We start from the raw sequence: 22471 nt of genomic DNA, 5'->3' as shown, positions 1-22471 counted from the left end.
CTGAAGCTGTGGGGGTTAAAAAAAACTTGTTATGCATGCAATTATAAATCTCTCGAGCAGGGATGTGGTACATGCACTATGACAACTGCGATCGAGCGCAGATGAAGGCACGTTGTTTATTCCGAAGGCCTGGTTTTTGAAGAATGTCGTCTTCAAAGTGGGCATACATGGTCATCTATCCGTGAGTCATATTGAAGATTATCGACCCTATTTAGGCCGCCGTGGTTTACGGCGACGAGGATGTCCCGTCTAAGTTCGTGGTTCACCTGGTCAATATTGAATGTCGAGGCTGGGGAAGGCGGCGGGGGGTGAACGCTGAGTAAAAATCAAGCGCATTATTCTTCCATCTTGGTACAAGTGATGAATTATTCTACAATAAAACGGAGGGAGGATGGCAGCCGATCACAGAAACAGTGAAGGGTGATGTTCTTATTTGCCAGGTTAATGGATGGCCCGATGCGCCGTCCAGCTGATGTTAAATATCTGTCCGAAATTGAAATGCATCACTTCAAATACAGTTACCGTGTCCGCGGCTGGGTAGCCTGCTGCATCCACAGCCGACACGCATGGACAGCAGACTCAAGTATGTCATCTCGATACACAACTTGGCTGTCCATACATGTGACACGATCCTACATAATGCCGTGGGATAACAGCGAGACATCACCGCAACTACTGTGGCTCCTGCAACACACCGACAACTCGAAAATACAGATATCCAGGTCAAAGTTTGGCAGAGTTTTACTCGCCCTCAATAGCGTTGTGCAATGCCCCCTTTAATGCCCCCTGCTCGCCCGTAACGCCTTTGTTATTAGTAATCGCATGGTATTGCACCGTCTTACCTTGCGCTCCGAGCTGTCTACAGCCACAAAGCCTGCACACAGCGCAACAAGCTATTGTTGTCTCCACAGGGGCGTCCGTGCGGGGCCAGGGATGTGATTTTGAAGTAGAATGAATACAGTATGCAATTTTGGCTTGTCCTCGCGATCTTCCCTTATTGCCAGTTTTCGGTCTGCAGCAGCTGGAGATGAAAATCGCGCACCCTGGGTCCTAGCGCCGGGTAAAGCCCTACAGGTGAATAACAAACAGACTGGTGCTCGGTGGGTTTGAATCTTTAATTGCGGGGGACTTCGCTGGAGTCTGATAAATAGTCCTTCTAAGGGCGCGTTGTCTCGCCTTTCTTTTATCAAAGATTAAACAAAGATTTAGATCTTCCGCTCGGATGACATTTTAAAAAAAGGTGTCAAGTCCATTTACACGGAGGACACATTACTTGAACGATATGATGATGGTCTGCAGTCACGCTGAAAATGATCATTTGCAAACTGCTTAAATGCCACAATATCAACAGCACAATATCAAAAGCACTTATTTTGCTTTTTAGACTTCTACAAAATCCTGTCAATCACAGCACACCACAAATTATAATGGGGCCATCCATGTTTTAAACAAGAGATAATATAAGTGTTTAAAATCGAAGAGTCCAACAATTGGAAAGTACAACCAGGAGCTTATTTAAGACAAACTTAGGCAACAGTTAAGTCAAGCGTTTAATATTTGATAACAATGGCTGGATGGACCTGCTGGGCACAGATTCAGGGGCCCAGGAACTGAGGGGGGGGCAACCGAGCACCTGTTTGAAGAGAATGTTAGCTCTGATACTGCTGATATGGTTTTTATTTATTTATTGCTCCAGGAGAGAGCTGCACCCTTCAGAAATAGGTTACAGTAAACCTACATTATAAGCGACCAGGCGGTTTACATACAGTATGTCTGACGGCTGAATTACTGTGCTTTAACAAGAAAATATAACCTGCACCATCGGTTCTGGCAGTGTTGTGTGGTCACTGAACGTGTTCATGTTTTCGGTGAACGGTGAGCTGAAAGTATCTGTCTGCAACCACAGGCCGTCCAAAACCTGGACGTGGTCTCCGTGACATCACCCGCAGGTTCCTGAAGAGCCTCTGTGAAGCTCAGTGACTGGCTCTGGCTGTCGCCATCTTGGCAGTGCCTAACTCCACCAAAATCCTGGCTAATCCAAAAATGGGCAAAGGGGTGGAGCGTGGGTGGAGCTGAGGCAGGCCTAGTTGTTGAAACCTAGCGGCCAGCTGTCACTCAAAGCTGCCATGCCCACAATTATGCATAACTTAAGGCTTTAATAGAATTCAAACGAGTTCACCCGTACAGATGTCATGATGGAAAATTAGCGATAGAGACCAAAACTGATTTTTGCACCAGGTTGTGAACAGGCTTATTTCTGTTGGCCACTTCAAAATGGGGGTCTATGGAAAAAACCTGTCATGCCGGCTTGGCTAGTGCAACTGGCAATTCAGACGCAGCAACGAATATCTGAAGGAGGTCTGTGGACAAATCTGTACAGATTCCAGTGGAAGAAGTCTCACATTTTCTTGCAAATTGTGCCTGTCGGCTCTGAAAAACAAGTCAGAACGTCATCTACACCGGCAACGGACACATCGCGTCCAAGTGCAGATCATTGGAAATCATTCATCAAGACCACCAGCATTAAGACCACGGGCCTACAGCTGCAAAGTTCCTCTGAAGTCAAACTCACAGCATTTTGTAAAGGACCGGTTACCTTCGTTTCCAAACAACAAGTAGACAGACTTATCCACTGTAGGAGATCTGCAGCCTTTGCAGCTCATTTTAAATAAATAGAAGAAGTTAACATGAACTAATTCATTTTTTAACTTAGTGAACTGAGTTTAAAATGAATGGATTTGCTGTGATGGGAAGCTTTGGACAGAAGTTACACAGCCTCTCTTCATTGCCCGCGTGAATAAAATACCGATGACCAAACTGCAAAGCGTCGCTGAAAGAGATGCAAAATGAGCACAAGCGTCGTTAGACGTTGGGACAGTCGTCTCATAGTCAGTCTGTGTGTAACATAATCGAATCGCATACGCGGTGTCTGCCATCACCTGCAGATATGACACCCAATACATGCAGAGCGTCTTTAACAGCAGAGATTTTAGCCTCTAAATGCCAGCGAAACCTGTGGCACTAATGAATCCTCGATTGTAAAGGTGTCTGAGGGGACCTCATATATGGTGAACAGATCAGAAACAGCTAGTCCTTGTTCTCTTGGCAACATGACACAGACAGACTAGATGACACAAACTAAATGTTCCAAAAATACAAATATAGAAGTCGGGCAAAAACACTGGAGCACAAACAAGTCTAATAATCATCAGTGACATCGATGCGCATGAAGCTCTTCTGAATTTTCTGGTCATTTGTTTTGTTTAACTCTTTTTCCATAATTACACACAGACCTCTTACAGAGATACCTGGGCTGGACACTTGAGGTCAGGACATCCTGGCAACTTATTAGAGGCTTGTAAAAGTAGCTTAAGTCAGTGAACAAATCAGGGCTGCTGTTAGTGAGGTAAAGGCCCAGCTAAAAGGGTCAAGACTTAACTGGTGGGATATGAGAATACACAAGAAGGAATCAGGCAGTGGTCTGAAGCCGAGGAGGTCCAGTCTCAGTGAAGCTTTTGAAGCCTTGTGAAGCTCATCTGCACCGTTGAGGTTGAGCCATGTTCCCTGCGCCTAAAGAGGCGATACTAGAGCAGCGCCGGAGATATTCCCACAAAGCAGCGCTGTCAGAGGCACCACAGCAAACTAAAGGCCTCTGCTGACAACAGCCACAGATACAGGGCATTATCTGAGTTTCAGCTGCCATAAATGGACATTGCTTTCAGTGAAGTGGCTTCGAAGCCATCGCCCATTGAGGAGAGTGCACGAGTGGAATCTGCAGGTATTTGCCCAAACGGTAGCCAGGTTACTCTGGGTAATCTTCAGACCTCACTGTGAGCAATCTTCACTGGAAACACTGAAGTTTCTAGAGAGGAAACAGACCCTATGGAGACTGTTGACAGTGAGGTCTGTGGATTATCTCGAGTAACTGGGACACTGCAGCTGAGTTTCTCAAATGTAATTCACAAACTTCCTAAGCAGCACAGATCAAACTGTATCCACCCTGATTCTGTTTGGGTGGTGTCAGAAGTTTCAAAGGTGGGTATTTGACACATAAAACTGAAATTACCTACAAGGCCAGACTAGGACTTACTGATAAAATGTTTCAGTATTCCTCGTAAACCGACTATGATGATGGACACTCAGGAGGTGGATGCTCCTGATAGAGGTAGCATGTGCTGTCTGTGCTGACTGAGGCCGTCCACAGGGGCTCTGCAGGGTCTGCAGAGTTATTGGAATCACAAGTGTGTGCAAGAAGAGGGCCATCAAAACAGCCACGGGTGTGAAACAGCAACTGGTGTTCCCTGTTAAACTGGGAACACACTGCACGGTAGAAAGTCCCACTGTAGCACTAATTTAGTCACGATGTCTGATTGTGGAGAGTCTGCACTGCTCTGCACAAAATAAGGAAGGTTAGCACCGACAGCGGGCATCCTTCGCCAATTGAAGCTCAGATTATTCAAAGCAGTCATGATTAATTCAAACACATTAGACTTTTATGACCGGAAAATGGACGAGTGTGAATGTGGTCCTGTACTTTCAGGTGGTTTACCACAAAAATCTAAATTCACTGTGCTTGTCTACGCCTGTAATGCCCAAAAGACACAAAAGCACAACACCCTCTGTTTGCATGTTCGCTGTCATGCGCGACACACTTCTACAGGGAACCTTTAACATCCTGGTTGGTTTCACACTACTAACACGCTATCAAAGGTAGATGGGAGGCGAATACAGATGTAAGTTCTTTAGACCTCGAGGACAACAAAATTGTTTTTGCTGAGAAATACTGAATGTAAACATAAGAAAACTCCGCGGGGCACCTTGAAGGCCATCTGGTTGAGCTGTGATGGAAGGCAGGTCAGGCGTCTGTCAAGATCCACTACAGTTTTTAATGATGAAATTGTAAGAAATAACTGAAACAGGACCTCGGCAACAGATTCGCAGCCAAACATACGCTATTACTTCCACACCATGTGGCTCTGATTTCATTGAAACACCAAAAATACAATCATTAAGGACTATTTAGAAACCGCTTCAGCTGACGCATGATGTGTTTTTTCTGGAAACATGTTTTAACAGATTTAGATCTTCAACAATTTGTCAATTAATTGATGGGTTAATCACACAGCAACCATTTTTTCTCATTGATTAATCTCTCAATCATTCGTCAAGATAAAATGCTAATTATTCTCTGGCTGCATCTTATCAAATGTGGGTACCTTTAGCTTTTGGTCTGTTGGTCGGACAAAAAAAAGCTATTTGAAAATGTCACATTGGGCTTTAGAAAATCGTGATGGGCACATTTCACTGTTACATTTTGCTGATATTTTATGGACCAGGTAATTAATTGATCAAGGGAGGAAATACGCAGATACTCAGATTAATCATGAATGAAATTAACAGTTAGAGCTTCACGTGGATCTTTCATGTTTGCTCAGCTATTCATTTTTTTTTTTAATAATCATTTCACATTCCAGATATGATATTGGACACCAGTGAATAATTGCTGTCTGGTATCACATGCATGTACTGTATTGCATGTCAGTCAAATTCAGAGCTTGTGGAATACATCTAGGCCCTCCTGAATTCTGATCCTGCCCACATATGAATCTGGCTTGTCTATTAATTCTGGCCGGCTGTATTGGAGCCAGGATCAGTGAGAATACAAGCTCTGGCTGCCTCTCAAGGTGTGCTATTGTACCCCACATGATAAATAGATGCAGCTGTCATCCCCACATTTTCCAATGCAGCCTTTGTGCCCTTCCCTCACTCGCACCTAAGGAAACTGGAGAGCTACAGTCAAAACGACTAAAAATGTAAGGACTGCGCTGAGGGCAGACAATTTCAAGAGAGGAAGGAAACTCGCTGGTGCTAAATTGTATGACACAATGGGCCTCCACTGATTTCACACCCTGTGCCAGTGAACTACGGCGAGATGGACATTTAAAGAGACTTTGAATAAGAAAGCTGCTTGACTGATGCACCTCAAGGCTCCTCAAACAGCAACAAACACACTCACAGCCCACAACTTGAGAGACAGAGGTATATATACACACAGCCTGAATATCTCAAAGCAGAAGTTAGCGGGAGAATTGCGAGTGTGAAGCTTAGAAATTCAGTTTTGAACTCTTAACAGATCCATTTACATTTGATGCAGAGACCACGGCGGAAACACTCGCGGATATGACTGATAGCATCACAGCGCCGGAGCACTCTGAGGAACGAGTGAGAGCAGTGAATGTGCACCTTTTCATGCACACAGCAGCCTGGAAACAAAAAATCTGGATGAGGAGTGGGGTGGGGTGGTGCTCAAGATGTGAATCTATGAATAGGTCAAATACACTGACTTTCCAGTTTACAGCCCTTATTCTACGCTGACCTTAATGATGACCTTGCATTAAAAAGGTGAGGAGCAGCTGGTGCATCACCTGTAGGTCAGAAAACTACTGAACGGGCTTATGGCAACTGTTGATCGCCTTCAGAAATGGCTTTGATAAACTCTTAACTACGGCCATCTCGTATTAACACACAGTGATGTGTAGCTGAGGTGGGCTGTGTGTCAGCTGGAAAATATTAAAAATGAACAGAACATTTTACTTTAAATCGTATTGTGCACAATGTCCATTTGCTGTGTACTGTCGTTTCAGCATGGTCAGCCTCAACTTTAACTTCATGACAGCTGAGCACTGTCATATTTACTGCAGCTGACCTGAGCTGCTGCATCTCACAGTGTCCTGTTCACGTTCAAGTTTTTATTGTTTAAATCTCAAGTTTGAAAACGCACATTGCTTCATGCAACGCGGATAAGACATGTCAGCTTTTAAAACACCCAAACGGAAATCCTTACTCCGATATGTGACTTCAGGACGTGCAGACTGCAGGCTGGGAAGACGGACACGCGCAGGCGGCTCGTTGCTGGGTGTTAGCGGCCGTAACGTTTCCGTGTGCTCGGCCGCAAAAGCAAGACGTCCCAGGAGGACCCGACTCCTGTACCGATAGACCAGCAGCTAAAGACGTGAAGCTACGTGCGTGTCCAGGCGAGGTGACCCACTGAGGAGACTCGACCTGACCGATATTTTGTTTCGCCGCGTGCAGCGACGACGCAGCGGGCTCATCCTCACAGGAAGGCTCAGTGGCCGTCGGGGACTGACGATATTTGCATTATTTTGTGATATCGCAAAGCCAAGATTATACCGGACGTCATATCCAGAGCGCATCACGTGTCTGATTACCATTATGTACCAGTTTTCCGTGAAACCCCGCCAGCTGGTTCCATAGTGTAGCGGTTATCACGTCTGCTTTACACGCAGAAGGTCCTGGGTTCGAGCCCCAGTGGAACCAGGAAATCTTTTCAGTCCTGAACATGTTTCCGCCACTAAATGACCACCTACCCTTAAATCAAAGCCTCTCAAAATGACTTCAATGTCCGCACACAACGCAGATTGCATCAGTTTCGCCAACTTGCAAATATGCACTCTAACCCACTGCAACACAAGAGCACAGACACCAGCTTTGGTTGACGCTGCCAGAGGGGTCATATTTTCTCTATATGTTTATTACTGGAGTTGCGGTTTGCAGTGATGTTGAACTGGATTACATATTTTTTTTGAAAAGTGTTTTGCAAAACCTATTTACAAACAAGAGGGAGGCTGAATATTAGAAACACATTACAATATAATGCAGTGCAGTACAACATCACCCCTAACTATGACCTCAATAATTGACATATAGTAAACACTGTCGTTGTAACACCTCAGACAGTGGCAACAAAAACTGAACATTATAATCTTCCTCAATGCAGAATTTGTGCCAGATTTGCTCTATTGGATTGCCAAAAATGTATTATTTATAATTCATTACTTTTATTACCTATTGTAATAAAGAAACCAGGGAGTGTATATTTATTTGTGACTTGTATGAAATGATATGTTGACATAAAAGCTGTATTTTGTCTTACATGATTATAACTATTGTGTGTAACTACTGTGTGTTGAATGCCTCCTTACACACTTGTACATTCAATAAACAGCATTTACCACTGCACAAGAATATGACATTTTATATACAAAGTGAGAGGTATGTGTTCATGACAATGTAAGGAACAACAGCAATACACACTGTATGTTCATATAAACTGTATACCATGTTTATTTTTTTACAAGAGTTTTATTCTTTTATTTAAAAAAAACACGGTCTCTGTGCTTTTTGACCTGTGCCTAATATTTACCATCTACTCCTAAATGTAGGATTGCCCATCTGTAATTTAGTAGCCGATTACTCAGAAAACTAATCAACTATTTTGATAGTCAATGAATCGTTTTGGTAATCAAGGCTTTATTTGCATAGTGAGCCCATTATTACAAAGTGTTTCAAAAAAGACGACAAAAGCATTTGAATGAATGCAGCAAACACATGTGAGAATTATTTAACAAATAAGAGCAAATTGGGGCAAAGAAACATCAGAAATGTCTTTGAGATTAAATGTGTTTGGAGATGAGATTTATTTAAAACCCTCAACAGAGTAGTATTTCAGGGAAAACTGCCAAACATTCGCTGTGAGGATTCACTGTTTGTCTTTGTCATATCTGACTCATAATGCTGGATATCTTTTGGTTTTGGACGGTTGGTTGACTAAAACAAGACATTTGGATACATCTCCTTGGCATTTTTCACAATTTCCTGACATTTTATAGGCCAAACTACTAATCCAGAATATAATCTGTGGTCAGTCAACTTTTGCTGCTGCTGCTCTCTCTGTGTGACTGGTGTTTTCACAGTTTACATTAACAACGAAAGGGATCCATAAAATATGAAGCAATTCATATTTTATGTAGTTTGTGAATGAAGAAAAATGATATAAAACCATACAATAACTCCACTGGTTGGGGTAAAGATCCTTATCTGGCATGGTGCAAATCCTCACACTTCTCCAACCTGCGAGTACGTCCAAATCCATCATTTATATCAATTAAATATTAAGGTATATCGACTTTGTGATTCTGCAAACATACCACCTAGCATTCAGACTGCTATATGGATCTGTTGATATCCATGTTATGCTCAAACCAGCAAAGTCTGATCAGTTATTTTATGGCCCAAGGCCTACAATGCCCACAGACTTTCATAAAAAAATCGGTTTCCAGATAAAGACAAACAACCAACTCATCAGTGACCTTAGCAGAAGAAACAACTAATGGCATTTAAGAACAGAGAGGGTACCCAGAGCATATATATGTCTATATATATATATATACACACACTAATGATGGTTATACATGTGCCAGTAAAGATAATGCAGTTTGTAGGGTCAACCAAGCAATAGGTCTACATAAAACTGTGCAAAACCATGTTTAAATAATTTCACACAAAAAAAAAAACCCTGACGCAGAGCTGAAGAGAAGATGGAAAAAATCTACTGGCCATTGAAAGAGCTTCTGTTATTTTTTAAAGCGTAAAATACTGACCTAATGACTTTAAATGAAGGACGTGTCTGTATTATGTATTATACAACGGTTCCTGTAAATGTAAGTTTGGATCAAATAAAAACAGTGCTTATGTTAAAACAGGAGACAAATTGCGAGATGGAAAATGAAAGATTCAACAGCTTTAAAACAATATTTAGTTTGTATCTTAGAAATAGAATTGATTAATCCATATTTTAGGACACATTTTCTATTGTATGAAGCATACTCTGAATGTACCCATTAAGTAATTCGTTATTATTAACCATGGGAACAGGTGTATGTGATTATCCAGGTGCACCAGCCACTGTACCTTTACTACAGCTTCACTACATGCAGTACATGGAGACATTTAGCTAACCATCAAGGACAGTCTAATCCATACCAATGTATGGATGACCAGTAAATAAATTAAGTTTCTGATAGATATTAATGACCTCATTTCCACCTGTCTGGTCTCACTATCGATCCAAACTTCTGTATCCCAACAGCTAACTAAATTTTGAGTTAAGAACATTAGCTAATAAGCAACTTAAACATGAGTTAGCTTCTTAATCCCCAACTAATTACTCACCAGATCAGATGTTGTAGAGAAATATCATCTTCGGGAGCATATCGGACGCGTCCACTCACTCTTTCGTTTAACTGTCGGAATTACCAGTTTATAGCATCTCATATTTGTGTCCCTCTCAGTGCTGGAAGGCGGTCCAAACAAGTAGCTAACTTAACCGCGGACAACAGCGCCATCTATTTTTCCTTCCAGTTTGTGCTGACCACTTTGACACTCTCTGATGGTCAGCGGAGCCCGCTTTCAAATAGCGTTAATTATTATTAATTGCTAGCTAATTATTAAAAAGAGAAAAAAAAAAAGATTAAATCGGAAACTGTCAGCCATCAAGAGGTTAGGAAAGGTCACATCGTTCGTATTTGAATGTGGCCTTCTCCCAAGCAACGGATATTGCGTCATTTCCTGGTGTCACATTCATTTGTGTTCCCAAAATGGCGAATGTAACTGCTGCTGCCGCCGCCGCTGCTGCCGCTGCCGCGAGCAGAGACCCAGCTGTTGACCGTTCATTACGCTCAGTGTTTGGTAAGTTTGTAGCTGTTACTCGTCCGACTATTTGCCGTTTTATCCATTGGGTGCACAGTAAGTCGATGAGCAACAGCCATTGAATTAAAGCTTGCTAACGCTGATAGCTTGCTAATGTAACCGTTAGCTTGGCAACAAGGGAGCGAACTTTCCACTAGCTACCTCAAGAACGAGAAAGTAACTTTTAAAATGAAAAAGTGAATTTATTTTAATTGCCACATGGATGTTGCTGATATTTTATATTTATTTTAGTGGGGAACATTCCGTATGAAGCCACTGAAGAGCAGCTGAAAGACATCTTTTCTGAAGTCGGACTTGTTGTCAGCTTCAGGTGAGTGAAAGAAGGTGCCATTCGCTTTCTTGTACCGTTAAGTTAGCTATTATCATGTGCTACGACCCTCAGATACATAAGTCATTTTTTGTCCTGTTAAACAGACTTTCCTGGGTCAAATGAACAATCCAACTGTGTACACCTAGCTGTGCGGTCGTGCATGTTATTGTTCACGTACAATCTTTGAATGGAATCTCACAGTTGGCCGTAGTCAATTCTAGGCATTTAGACATATGCGTCTTGCTGTTTTCAGGTTAGTCTATGACAGGGAAACAGGAAAGCCAAAGGGATATGGCTTCTGTGAATATCAAGACCAGGAGACGGCCCTCAGTGCCATGCGGAACCTGAACGGGAGAGAGTTCAGCGGTCGGGCTCTCCGTGTTGACAACGCCGCCAGTGAGAAAAACAAGGAAGAGCTCAAAAGTAAGAGTTTATTTTTCCCTGAGTATTCAATTTAATTGAGAGACTGTTGTGAAAAGCTACAGTTGTCTGCTGTTTCTGTCTGTTCTGGCACAGGCTTAGGAACAGGAGCCCCCATCATCGAGTCTCCTTATGGAGACAGCATCCAGCCACAGGAAGCCCCAGAGTCCATTAGCAGAGCTGTGGCCAGTCTGCCACCTGAGCAGATGTTTGAACTTATGAAACAGATGAAGGTAGGCTGGTTTACTGCCTCAGCTTTTTACTGTGAGGGACTCAGATTTTCAAGCATGCTACAGGTCTAATTAACCTTAACATTTTAAACTGACTAATATAGCTCTTCCAGAGAGGTTGTGTCCCATTCTACTTAATGGTGGAAAATGCTGTAAACAGAGCACTAACTTGGTGCCTCTGTTATGTGATTGATTATGATGGTTTTTATATATAATTCTCATTCTGGTAGTTGACCCTTGACCTATAAAAGTCAGCTCAGTGTGCATGTTTTGATGAGAGTTAAACCTGAGTAAAAGTTGTTTTGACTAGATCTTGTTCTACTTTATACATGCGTGTTTGCTGTTTTATTTATAAATTATGAGACTGTTCTGTCACTTTCACCAGAAATGTCACAAGTGTCAGGATCAGTTGGATTACAGTTCTGTAATGAGCTGTCAAAGTTTGACAACTTCTGGGCAAACCTAAAGTCTACGTGGATATAATTCATCATGAATCATGAAAGCAACTTTGCACATCAAATGTTTCTTCATTTTCAAATAGTCCTGCTTATTCTGAAAAAGTAGTACATCCAGATTTGAAGCTAATGCAAGACTTTGAGAGGCTTATGAATCTAAGTGGTTCAGTTTTTGGCCTGGGACTGAAAAGATTGATGGGTAGTTATAATGCTTAGTCTCTAGTATTATGAGTCATTCTCTTGATCTCTGGAACTGGTGGATTAATGGCATTCATGTATTGTGTTGGATGTATGCTCACATCCCCGTATAACAGTATGGTCTCTCTAAAAAGTGGCTGAATACAAAGTGCCTGGCACTAATTGAAGTTTCAGTCTTTTTGGTGCTAACTGGCCTTGGGAACTGCTGTTTAGGCAGCCATAATAAAAGTAGCAGAGGTTTATAAATATGACAAAGTACCAAAGTTGAAATTAAAGAAAGCAATGTGAGATGTTTGATTCAAATAGATTTCAGAGTATTATAGTTTCCGCAAAAGTGATGTTCTCAGACTGTGGTTTTTATGCTGTTTACTCTCTTTGGTCTCCAAAAAAAAAAGATGTTGGACGATTGTTGCTCTCAGCTTGAGTCGCCTCCAGGATGACAACTGTATGCAGATGCTCTTCATCCCTTTCATTAAGAGAGGCTGCACTCTACAGTCTGTCTCTCCCAGCTCTGCCAGAGGAGCCTTATCTTTGCACATCTGGCAGTCTGCTTCATTAAGCTCAAAGAAACACCACGCTGCAGACATTTTTCCTCCACTGGAGAAGTGTTCTGTTGCACCAAAGCTTGTGTCAGTAGCTCCATAGACAGCTCCATATGCTGATCAGCACGAGGGCTCAGATCCTGATAGCACAGATCTTGTTGCACATCTTTCTTTAATGTTTTGTGCTGATGAAGCCACTTTGGTTGCTTATGGACATGTCTCTGAATCATAAGTGGTAGCAAAAACTACAGGGATATGTCTAACCTGTCAGGAAGTAAAAGCACACAAAGCTTTTTTTTCTTTTTTTAATGAATGAGGAGCTCTTTCACACGAACGGGATGGGTCCAAAGTTTTGCTTTTTACTCTTCCCAGTCGTGATTTTTCGTGCAGTCTGTAATATCATGTTTCTGATTTCTCTCTCCAGCTGTGTGTGCAGAACAGTCCTCAGGAGGCGAGGAACATGCTGCTGCAGAACCCCCAGCTGGCCTATGCTCTGCTGCAGGCCCAAGTGGTCATGCGGATTGTTGACCCCGAGATAGCCTTGGTGAGAGATTTTCAGAATGAAGAGATGAGTCAGATCTTACGTGATCATAAGTTTATTAAAAACAAGGTCGAAATCAGAAGTTCACCTCGCTGTCATTAGTCAAAGGAGGAGAAAACTAGTCTGTGCTTTGGAATCAGTGCAACATTTTGAGAGCTGCTTTTCCACATACTCCATGTACAGAAAATGCTCCACCGTCAAACTTCGGTTCCGCCTCTGATTCCCAGCGGGCAGGGTGGAGGAGCACCACAAGTCAATCCACCTCCTGCACAGCCCAGCGTGCCAGCATCTCAGCCGCAGCCTGTGGTAAGTAGAACAGCCTTTCGTTCTGTAAAGTAATGGTCACGCTACACTTCTCTTCAACAAAACAGGCCCCCTGCTCCATCCTGAAAAATGATGTGATGTCACAGCTCCGATGCTGGTGGAAATAAAATCGATGAGAACAGTGTTTGAGAGCAGCGCTGCCGTTTGTATTCTCACTCACTGAAACATGAAGCATAAGCTTGAATTGGTCAGTTTTAGGGGCTTCAGTCGAAGTGAATGAGCGATTATTCAGTGGATGGAAGCAAAATGTGACCGAACCTAAACACGTTTATGTTATACACTCAATGTAGGAACAAAATATAGTGAAGTTCCATTGTTTATATTCCATCATGCAGTCTGTCTCCTCTCTTTAATCTGCTTTTCCCTGATCATACTTAAGTAAGTTTAATCATTGAAATCTGTAAGTGATGAAAGGTTACAGCTTGATAGAAGTAACACGTTGGCATTAAGTTTTATTCAGTCAGTCAAACTTATAAGTCAAGAAAGACGGGATAGCAAAAGGTGTTTTTCCTGATTACACCTCAGTACTGTTATATTCTATAAAAAATTGCTCTCAGGATTTGATGTTTTCTCATATTTTTTATTATCAGCCTGGAATGCATGTTAATGGAGCCCCTCAAATGATGCAGCCCCCCAACATGGGTGTTGTCCCTGGACAAATGTCTGTACCAGGACCAGGACCGGGACCTGGCCCAGTTCCAGTGGGACCTCCAGGTAACTATAAAACTGCATGCGTACTTGCATCACCCACTGAACTGGCTGTGGTAGCATCACCTTTATGTTCTGGTTAATGTGTGAGGTGTGACTGTTTCATGGCGTCCGTCCCTCATGCAGAGAAACGTGTGCTCTCACTCTTAAGTCAGCCACGAAAAAAGAAAACCCTCTTTTTTGCCAGCAGTGTCTTTTCTGTGTCTGGAATTCTGTCGGCTTGTTTTTTTGCACAAACAGAACAGACAAACCAAACACTGGTTCTAGAGAGGGCCGTTCTTCGTAGGGGAGGGGGAGCCAGGAGCACACGTAATTTGGAATCTGCAACCTCACCGTTAGATCCTACTAAATCCTACATACTGGTCTTTTAATGATACTATTCAAGAAAAGCCATATATTTAAGTCAATTTAAGACCAATTTAAGACATTTTCAAGATGTCGTTAAACACTCAGTAATCTGTAAATGTCAAATTAAGAGTGTTTGGTAATATGACAATTTTACTGATTACATGCATCAGTCTGGCCTACTCTGAAGAGGAAACTGAAAGATTGAATTATTTAGTCAGGCTTCGTATCAGCAGGTTAAATTCACATGCACATAGTCTGTAGGTTGCACCAAAAACAGGGTCAGTGCAGTTTTTTTTTACGCACAGTTTATTTAAACAGGTCATCGAAATAGATTTGGCCAAACAAAAACATCGTTTTTTATTTTTTAAGTATTCCATTCAAAAGTATTCAAACGTCAAAGTGACGTTAAACTGTCTTATACATACATTTTATTCAGTACAGTGTAACACAATGGTTTAAGCTGTTCTTCAAAGCTATTTTAGCCATTATATGTGTGCATGACTGCAGTGCCCCCATTACCAATGACTTTGGTAAAATACAAAAAAAATAAAAAATAAATCAGTGGATTGAACCCTTTCATGTCATTTGCTGAAGCTTGACACGTGTCATGGCTATCTGGGATCACTAGGTGTCACCAGAGCCTTGTAATACGTCCAGGTGCTTCACGAGCGCTACAGCGTGACCAACTTGGCTCGTGAGGATCTTTATTCTCTGCAAATGTTTGGCATCTGTTGTCTCTGTGTGTCTGTGGAGCCTTCATGAAGCATATTTACCAATGTTAAGTTTCTTAAAATTCTTCACTCCTCTGTGTGTGTGTGTGTGTGTGTGTGTGTGTGTGTGTGTGTGTGTGTGTGTGTGTGTGTGTGTGTGTGTGTGTGTGTGTGTGTGTGTGTGTGTGTGTGTGTGTGTCAGTCATGAGCATGCTTCAGAATGCTCAAAGTGCTGCTTTGCTCTCTTGAGTCTTTGTCTCCTGTTCTTTTTTACTTTAATGCTGGCTCAGGAAACCTTCAGCATTCTCCCACAGGATCGTCTGGGCAAGCTGCTATCGAGCGGCCTCAAGGTACTCCTTCAGTTCTCCAGTCTGATCATAGGACTGTTACGGAGAGGCCACTGTCCAAATACACAACACCTGTGGGATTTTAGTGTTAGCTTTCTACAGTTTGCTACACTGCATGTCCACCGTAATCAAAAATGAAGCCTTTTACTTTCCCACGTTCAGGCCTTGAAGTAGCTACTTAGCCCGTTCAAAGATTACCATCTCTGAGCGTTATCATAACTAAAGCAGAATGTGCCATGTCATGAGGCCGGGGGGGAGGCAGCGACGCTGCATGCGAACAGATAAGGGTTTGGGGCAGGTGCCGGGAGTGAAAGTGTCAGTAAAAAATATAACATAATGCAGCAACGCTGTGAAATTAGGATCTGGTCAAATAATCACATTACATATTTATTGATTAGATATTACGATTGCAATATGAGTTGCATTTAGTGGGAATCATCATTTTTGCATCACAGCTTTCGTATTCATTGGAAAACCTAATCGTGATGATGTGGCATTTGTTTGGGTCTGCACCAAATGAACTTGTTTTCTTACACCTGGAGAGCAAGATATGTAGGCAGGCCATCTCTGCAGCACTACAGTACTACATTATACAGCCCCTTTTACCTATATACCATAATAATTTGATTAATTGGTAAGCCCTACTGGAAACATTACAGTAATTATATCAATGTAAAATGCTTGCTTAAGAACAGCAGTAGTAAAACTGAAATGAGACATAATTAATGCAGAATACACCGTACATCTGAACAAATACCAAAAAAGAACACGAAACAATGGCACTGCTGTGCACAGAAAGAACATAAAGAAGGGGCAGCTGCTCGGGATGAAAATAAATTGGCTCATTATCCTGCACGTGCAGCGTATTACAGGTGATGCTGTAGTACTCCACATGTTTCGCAGAATGATACATGTGCAACATGTACATTGGTGTCTCATTTTGACGGTGCTGGTGTCAGAACATTTTGGATTTGTGGAAGAACATGCATTACATGCATACATACATGCATGTTGGCCTACTCCAGGTAACACAAGTACAGGTGCATTTGAGGGCAGTTCGTGCAGACAGTACAGTCTTTGTGCCTTCAGCACTCTTCCAGTTTGACTGCATTGCACAGCTCCATGGTTCACTTTTAGATGCTAGCGACAACTACCCGTCGGCTAGTTGATGGTCTCGTCAAGCTGTGCGGTAGCGAACGAGTCTCCAAAGCGTTTGAATTGAAGGGAAAGAAAATGTTTTCCAGTATGACAGGTTTTGTTTCTGTGTTGTTAAGATCACCTTTTGCTTCTTTTCGTGTGATGCTCTCTGGCCTCATCTCGTAGGACTGAGGACAAATTGCGTTGAATCCTCACAGGAGGCTTGACGTCGCGTAGATGCTGAGGCCACGTTACAGATGTTGGCGTGCGCTGTCTGTCACGCTTCTCCTCCATACCTGTGTGACATCACGGTTTACTGCACCTGACATGAAGTATGCTTTGTGTTTAGCAACTAATTAAAATATATGCTAGATATGCTATTTAGAAAATGCAACTGGCAGCTCATACCTCCCACTCCTTTTCTGGATCTCTAGACATTCACATGAAGGCATTCAGTTCAAATCTGACCTGCTTTTTATTTTAACAAGCAGGTTTTGATTGTAAAGACTTTCTGTCTTTTCAATCCACGTCTGTGCTGCCGGGGTAGAGATGAAAATAGCGACAGTCTTTTCATAATGACTTCAAATTGCTGAGTATGCTTTCAAGCAGCATGTTACTTTCAAGGAATCTTGGAAAGAGAAGCTTCTCGGATTTTGCTGCGCTATCGTTTGTGCTTGTCAGCATCAGTCAAAAATCTGTCCGCTTTCTCGCCAGTTTTCCACGCTGTAGTGCCACTGACAACAGGACGAACAGCAGTCCACATGTCCCTTACCCTATCAAATTCTTGTAGCTGCCACTTTTTTTTTAAACACCAGCTCTGGGCTCTCCTCCTCCTGCAGCTGTTCTCAGCATGGCAGAAAGAAAAATTATGCCATGTAATGCAGATTTTGATCACGAGCGCTGCCTTTTCCCTTAAATCTGTAAAGCCTTAAACCAACCAAACCATGAGGACATTTTAAAGAAATATTTCCCTAACATTACATCCTAATAACATGTTAAATGAGCCACATTTACACTAGCTTTGATTTCATAGAGGTAAAACTGCACAGGGAGTCTCCTTTCTAGCCGTAATATAGCATGAAGGTATTTCATTGCTCACCTGACAGGAGATTTGACAGTCAACGTCTTCCAGTCTCTGTCACGTATAGATCTGAGTGTGCATCATTGAGCTTCATTCAAATATTCTGCCCTGTTGTTTGCTCTGGGTAGTATCGCTGAAGAATCCGTGTTCTTATTGGTTGTTTTTCCATTTAATTTTCACTGAAAGTAGATCTAAAAACAATGATGGGATTTTTGCTGGGGTCTGCACCAAACAGGCATGTTCTCCTTTTGTCTGAGGAGTATGATTTGTAGGCCGGGGCTCCTCTGTAGCACTGGGCTGTTTTATTTATTATGGTATGTTTGGCTCATTTCACCTTTTATCAAATATTGCAGCTCCTGCGACCTGGATATTGCACTTGGCCATATTACCATTCCAATAATATTTCAATGAATTATTCAGCCCTGCTGACACCCCCATTATACTTGACCTTATCTCTGCATGCCTCCCATCATGATGTTCTCATGGCCAAATAACACCAGAGTTGCAAGACACAAGTAGGAAAATATTCTCACGTCAGGCCTTGCGTGTGTTTGAACAAATGGTTTTCATGTGTTTCGAACCTTTCCGCTTCCTCTTCATGTTCCTGGACGACCATGTTTTTTCATGTTCCTGCATTTCCTGATCACACTGTTGGTATCTCCCTGTGTGCTGTGATATCACATTGTGGCAGTTTGACGTGGTCACCGTGTATTTTATCAATTCCAAGCAGCTCTGGTTGTTTCCTGATCCGTCCTGAGCAAACACTCATCTGTTTATAGATGTGTGTTTGTGTGTGTATGTGTGTGCTTTCTCTTACCTGGAATTTGGACTCTATGCAGAGTTACAGCCTTTTTTTAACAGATAAGTAATTTCCTGATCACTGAACAGAAAAACATTTGAGGATGTAGTGCTTCCATGTGGTTGAATGTGTGATTTTTCTCCCCTCAGGACCAGGCGGTATACCCCCCCGAGGCCTGCTGGGAGATGGTCCCAATGACCCCAGAGGGGGAACTCTGCTGTCTGTCACTGGAGAAGTCATAGACCCCAAGTACGATGTTCATCCATATCACATTACTGTAATAATAGAACAGGTTATGTGGATTTAAAGTATCAACTCAAAGCCATTTACATTATAATCCTCAAGTTATAATCCTGGTTTATCTTGTGACGCATGTGGTCACTGCGGTAATAACGGGTGTGATTCTAATACTGCATACCCCAAGAAACAAGTGTATCCATTTTCAGCAAACTTTTGTTGTCTTAATTCAGGAGTCAGTCACGCTGCACACGGCATGAGTGGAGTTCCACACAGCAGCAGGTCAAAGTAAACGAGCTGGTAATGCTGCGTGTCACCTGAAGCTCCTCTTGAATGTGAATACGTCAAATGGCTCTCACTAGCTCTCGCTTTCTCACTCAATGGATATGTGCTTGTTGTTGCTGTGCACGTTTGTCAGTCTACCCAGGAAGCCCAACTCTGTCATAATGTAGTTGCGTATGTTACCTTTCCAGATCTGCAGCTCTGAGTTGTAGTTGGGAGACCTCTGGTTTTAGCTGAGCCTGGCTCACAGCTGCTTTTCACAGTCCAGATCAACCCTGCTGTGAAGAATGCAGGAAGAAGCATAAAGTTGCATAAACAGAGACTTTTTATTTCTCTTCTTTGGCCTCAACCACAATACATGACCTTTCAGTAATTCATGCTGACACCTGAGCCTCGACACTAAGTGACTGCCTTAAGTAACTTAATTACACCTTAGCAGGTCTAATTGCGACAGGGTGCTCTCACACACTGGAGGGAGTCACTACCTTAAGTAAACCTGCTAGACTACACCACATACGCTGGTTACCCACAAGGCCTCTTTTTTTGACGGGAGAGGTCCGGCCGCTAACACATTGGTACAGTTTTTGGCCATGGGTGTGCTAACATAGCCTGTTTAAAAAAAAAAAACAAAAAAAACAAAAAAAAAAACAGTTATTACTTTCACTGAAAAATAACTGTTATTAGTAAGTGCTTGTGTACCTTGATAGACAGAGACGGGACATTAACTTCTCAATCCACAGGAAACACTGAATAGTATCAAGAATGAGGTCCCAGCTTAATATAATATTTAATTGCTCTGTTTAGCCGAGGTTACATGGGAGCTCCACCTCCCCACCAAGCCCCTCCTGTACACATGGCCCAAATGGCAAGCGGACCCCCACCGGATATGAGAGGACCTCCAATGGACATGAGAGGCCCGGCCATGGGCGAACCACGAAACATGATGGGTGACCCCAGAGGGCCCCCGATGATGGAGTCACGGGCACCGCCAATGGAAACCAGAGGTAGCTGCTCTCATGGCGCTTCATGGCGGAGCTTGTAGAAGTTCGCATTAGTTAGTGCGTATGTGCACGTAGTCCAATGTTTTGTTTGGAACAGATCTCAGTTCAGTTTCAGTCTCAGCTGACAGACAAATGCCACTAAATCAATCAAAAGCCTCTTGTCCTCGCAAGAGGATTTTAGAAGATGAGAACAGTTTTATCCTGCTGCTATGATTCCACTTACAGTTCCTGTTTCCTTATATTTGATACCTTAATGTATTTTCTGAGGTCATTACTGTCACAACAAATGTTTCAGAAGCCGACAACAAAGTACTCCTTTTAACCTCTGTGGATTTTATTACTAATGTTTTATGTTTTGATAAGCTTTGTGTTATGATAAAGGTGAGTCATGTGTAAACAGAAATGTCTGATCATGTGATTTACAGTCAGCACTCTAAGTGAAAGTGCGGCTTTGTTTTCCTCTGCAGGTCGTGACCCGAGGGCGATGGACGCTCGCGGCCCAGTGACGGGCCAGAGGGTTCCCATGGCGGCAGGGATGCCAGGCCCCGTTCCTCATAACATGGGCCCTAACGCTCCTCCACCTGCAAGACCGGTAACAGCTGCTTCTAATGTTTTTATCTGTGTTTGCTGTTTGTTTTGGTTGTTTTTTTGCAGTCATCCACCCAGAGTCTCTATGTGCACAAAACTGTAAAGAAAAGTCAAATTGCATTATCACATCCCGTCTGATATACAGTGCAAACTAACAGCATGTTTGTCCTGCAGGGTCCTGGTATCTCTGGTGTTCCTCCATCGGGAGGAGGCTTCAGCCCGGGGCAGAGCCAGGTCTCCACACAGGACCAGGAGAAGGTGGGTCTCAGGGTTAGACGCACAGCAGCTCTGTCTGGTTGAGGTGCCTCTAAGCAACATGCTGATTAATTTTTTGTGTTCTCTTTCATTGATTGCAAGTCATTCTGTGTGATACACCTGAGGAGGAAAAGCAGGGCTTATGTAAATGCAGCAGCAATTAAGGATTTAAACACTGGCTGGTGGTGTTTTAAGGAGGCCTTTAATTTCCCTTGTTGCTCAAGAATGACAGTGAAGATTACTTAAGACACCCAAGAAGCACTCCTCGTCGCTTTTGTTAACTCTGAAACACATTTAACCTCCTGTATGACAGTTAAATGTAATATATGCCCTTTTTTTGTCCCTCTCTAGGCCGCCCTGATCATGCAGGTCCTCCAGCTGACCCCAGAACAGATCGCCATGTTGCCCCCGGAGCAGCGGCAGAGCATCCTCATCCTCAAAGAGCAGATTCAGAAGACTGCAGGAGGGGCGCCTTGACGGTCCGACTGAGACAAACCTCAACAGGTGTCAGGTCGGGCCCAGATTACGTTTCTTTATTTCCTTCACGTCACTGTGTTTTCCATCCCTGCAGGAAATAAATGCACTCTTTCATCATCATGGAGCAACTGCGATTTCTGAATCGTGACTCTGTTTCCTTCCTTCTGCAGGACTCACAAACTGCTCCACTCCGTCACCTTCAGCGCGAACTCTGAAGCCATCTCATTAGTTTGGGATATTGTATAGTCTTTTTTTAAGCATCTTGTCTGTTTTCTGTATGGAAGAGTTCTGTTGGTGCTTGTGGATTTAAAACTAAGTGAAACCTTTGAGAGGATGATGGTGGTGAATGCTGAACAGATAAAAAAAGGCCAGGGCTGGAGCGTCAGGAGGTTTCATCCTGTTCAGCCAAAGCCGACTGTTTTCATGTCATCGGCTGTGGAAACCGTTTGTCTGGATGTTGTTTTGTCAATAAAGTAAATACAACAAAAGAAGACGTGAACTGCCTTTATTCATTTACTCAAAAGGAGTTGTAATTGTATACAAGAAATGGGATGCAAAAGAGCCAATTGTGAAATAGTGATAAGCCGTCCTTCCACGTCTTCAGAGAATGACTAACGTCTTGCTTTTCAGTCCTCTTATCACTGATAAGGAAATACCTGTGGTTTGACAGGTTGTAATAAACCATTGTCTGTTTCCCAGAAACCAATATCTTAACCAATAAACCTTTAAAACAATTAAGAATTGTTTACAAGAATACAAAATATTTTTTTACAGTATTTATAACGTACAGTACCTGATCATTGGTTAATTACTTCTTGAGAGGAAATTACATGCTTGAGAGCTAAAACAATCAGTTGATCGGCTGAAAATTAATCAACAATCTTTCTAGAAAAATGCTAAAATTCACCTCTT

At 42.6% G+C, this 22471-nt stretch overlaps 2 protein-coding genes and 1 non-coding gene across 5 annotated transcripts in view; 2 read left to right on the top strand and 1 right to left on the bottom strand.

Annotated features, from left to right (window-relative positions):
• Nucleotides 1-10110, bottom strand: part of bcorl1 (BCL6 corepressor-like 1) — a 29930-nt gene extending 19820 nt beyond the window's left edge. For 2 of the 3 annotated variants that reach the window (XM_070962840.1, XM_070962843.1), the window contains exon 1: nucleotides 843-1029. The gene's annotated coding sequence lies outside the window, so the exon portion shown is untranslated. Of the gene's footprint in view, nucleotides 1-842; nucleotides 1030-10032 lie in introns of those variants that run through there. The other variant, XM_070962842.1, reaches the window with a different exon arrangement.
• Nucleotides 7266-7338, top strand: trnav-uac (transfer RNA valine (anticodon UAC)). Its single transcript has one exon. It is a non-coding gene; the product is annotated as a tRNA-Val (tRNA).
• A 319-nt stretch (nucleotides 10111-10429) lies between the features above and the next one.
• On the top strand, nucleotides 10430-22044 carry cstf2 (cleavage stimulation factor, 3' pre-RNA, subunit 2). Its single transcript, XM_070963232.1, has 14 exons — nucleotides 10430-10548; nucleotides 10801-10879; nucleotides 11133-11302; nucleotides 11396-11532; nucleotides 13149-13268; nucleotides 13449-13571; nucleotides 14180-14303; nucleotides 15646-15705; nucleotides 18869-18968; nucleotides 20043-20242; nucleotides 20707-20831; nucleotides 21002-21085; nucleotides 21434-21593; nucleotides 21730-22044. The coding sequence occupies exons 1-13, from the start codon at nucleotides 10458-10460 to the stop codon at nucleotides 21557-21559; spliced, it is 1539 nt and encodes a 512-aa protein (XP_070819333.1). The 5' UTR covers nucleotides 10430-10457; the 3' UTR covers nucleotides 21560-21593; nucleotides 21730-22044.
• The last annotated feature ends 427 nt before the right edge of the window (nucleotides 22045-22471 follow it).

The sequence above is a fragment of the Chaetodon trifascialis genome, chromosome 5, assembly GCF_039877785.1.
Source record: "Chaetodon trifascialis isolate fChaTrf1 chromosome 5, fChaTrf1.hap1, whole genome shotgun sequence".
NCBI classification, from domain to species: Eukaryota; Metazoa; Chordata; class Actinopteri; order Chaetodontiformes; family Chaetodontidae; genus Chaetodon; species Chaetodon trifascialis.
The sequence above is the reverse complement of the archived record's forward strand: the minus strand, read 5'-3'. Positions and strand labels throughout refer to the sequence as shown.

Coding starts and splice junctions, on each gene's coding strand:
- cstf2 (XM_070963232.1), top strand. CDS start 10,458: ATGGCGAATGTAACTGCTGCTGCCGCCGCCGCTGCTGCCGCTGCCGCG. Junction 13,269..13,448: donor TTGACCCCGAGATAGCCTTG/GTGAGAGATTTT, acceptor CTCCATGTACAG/AAAATGCTCCACCGTCAAAC. Junction 20,243..20,706: donor ACCGCCAATGGAAACCAGAG/GTAGCTGCTCTC, acceptor TTTCCTCTGCAG/GTCGTGACCCGAGGGCGATG.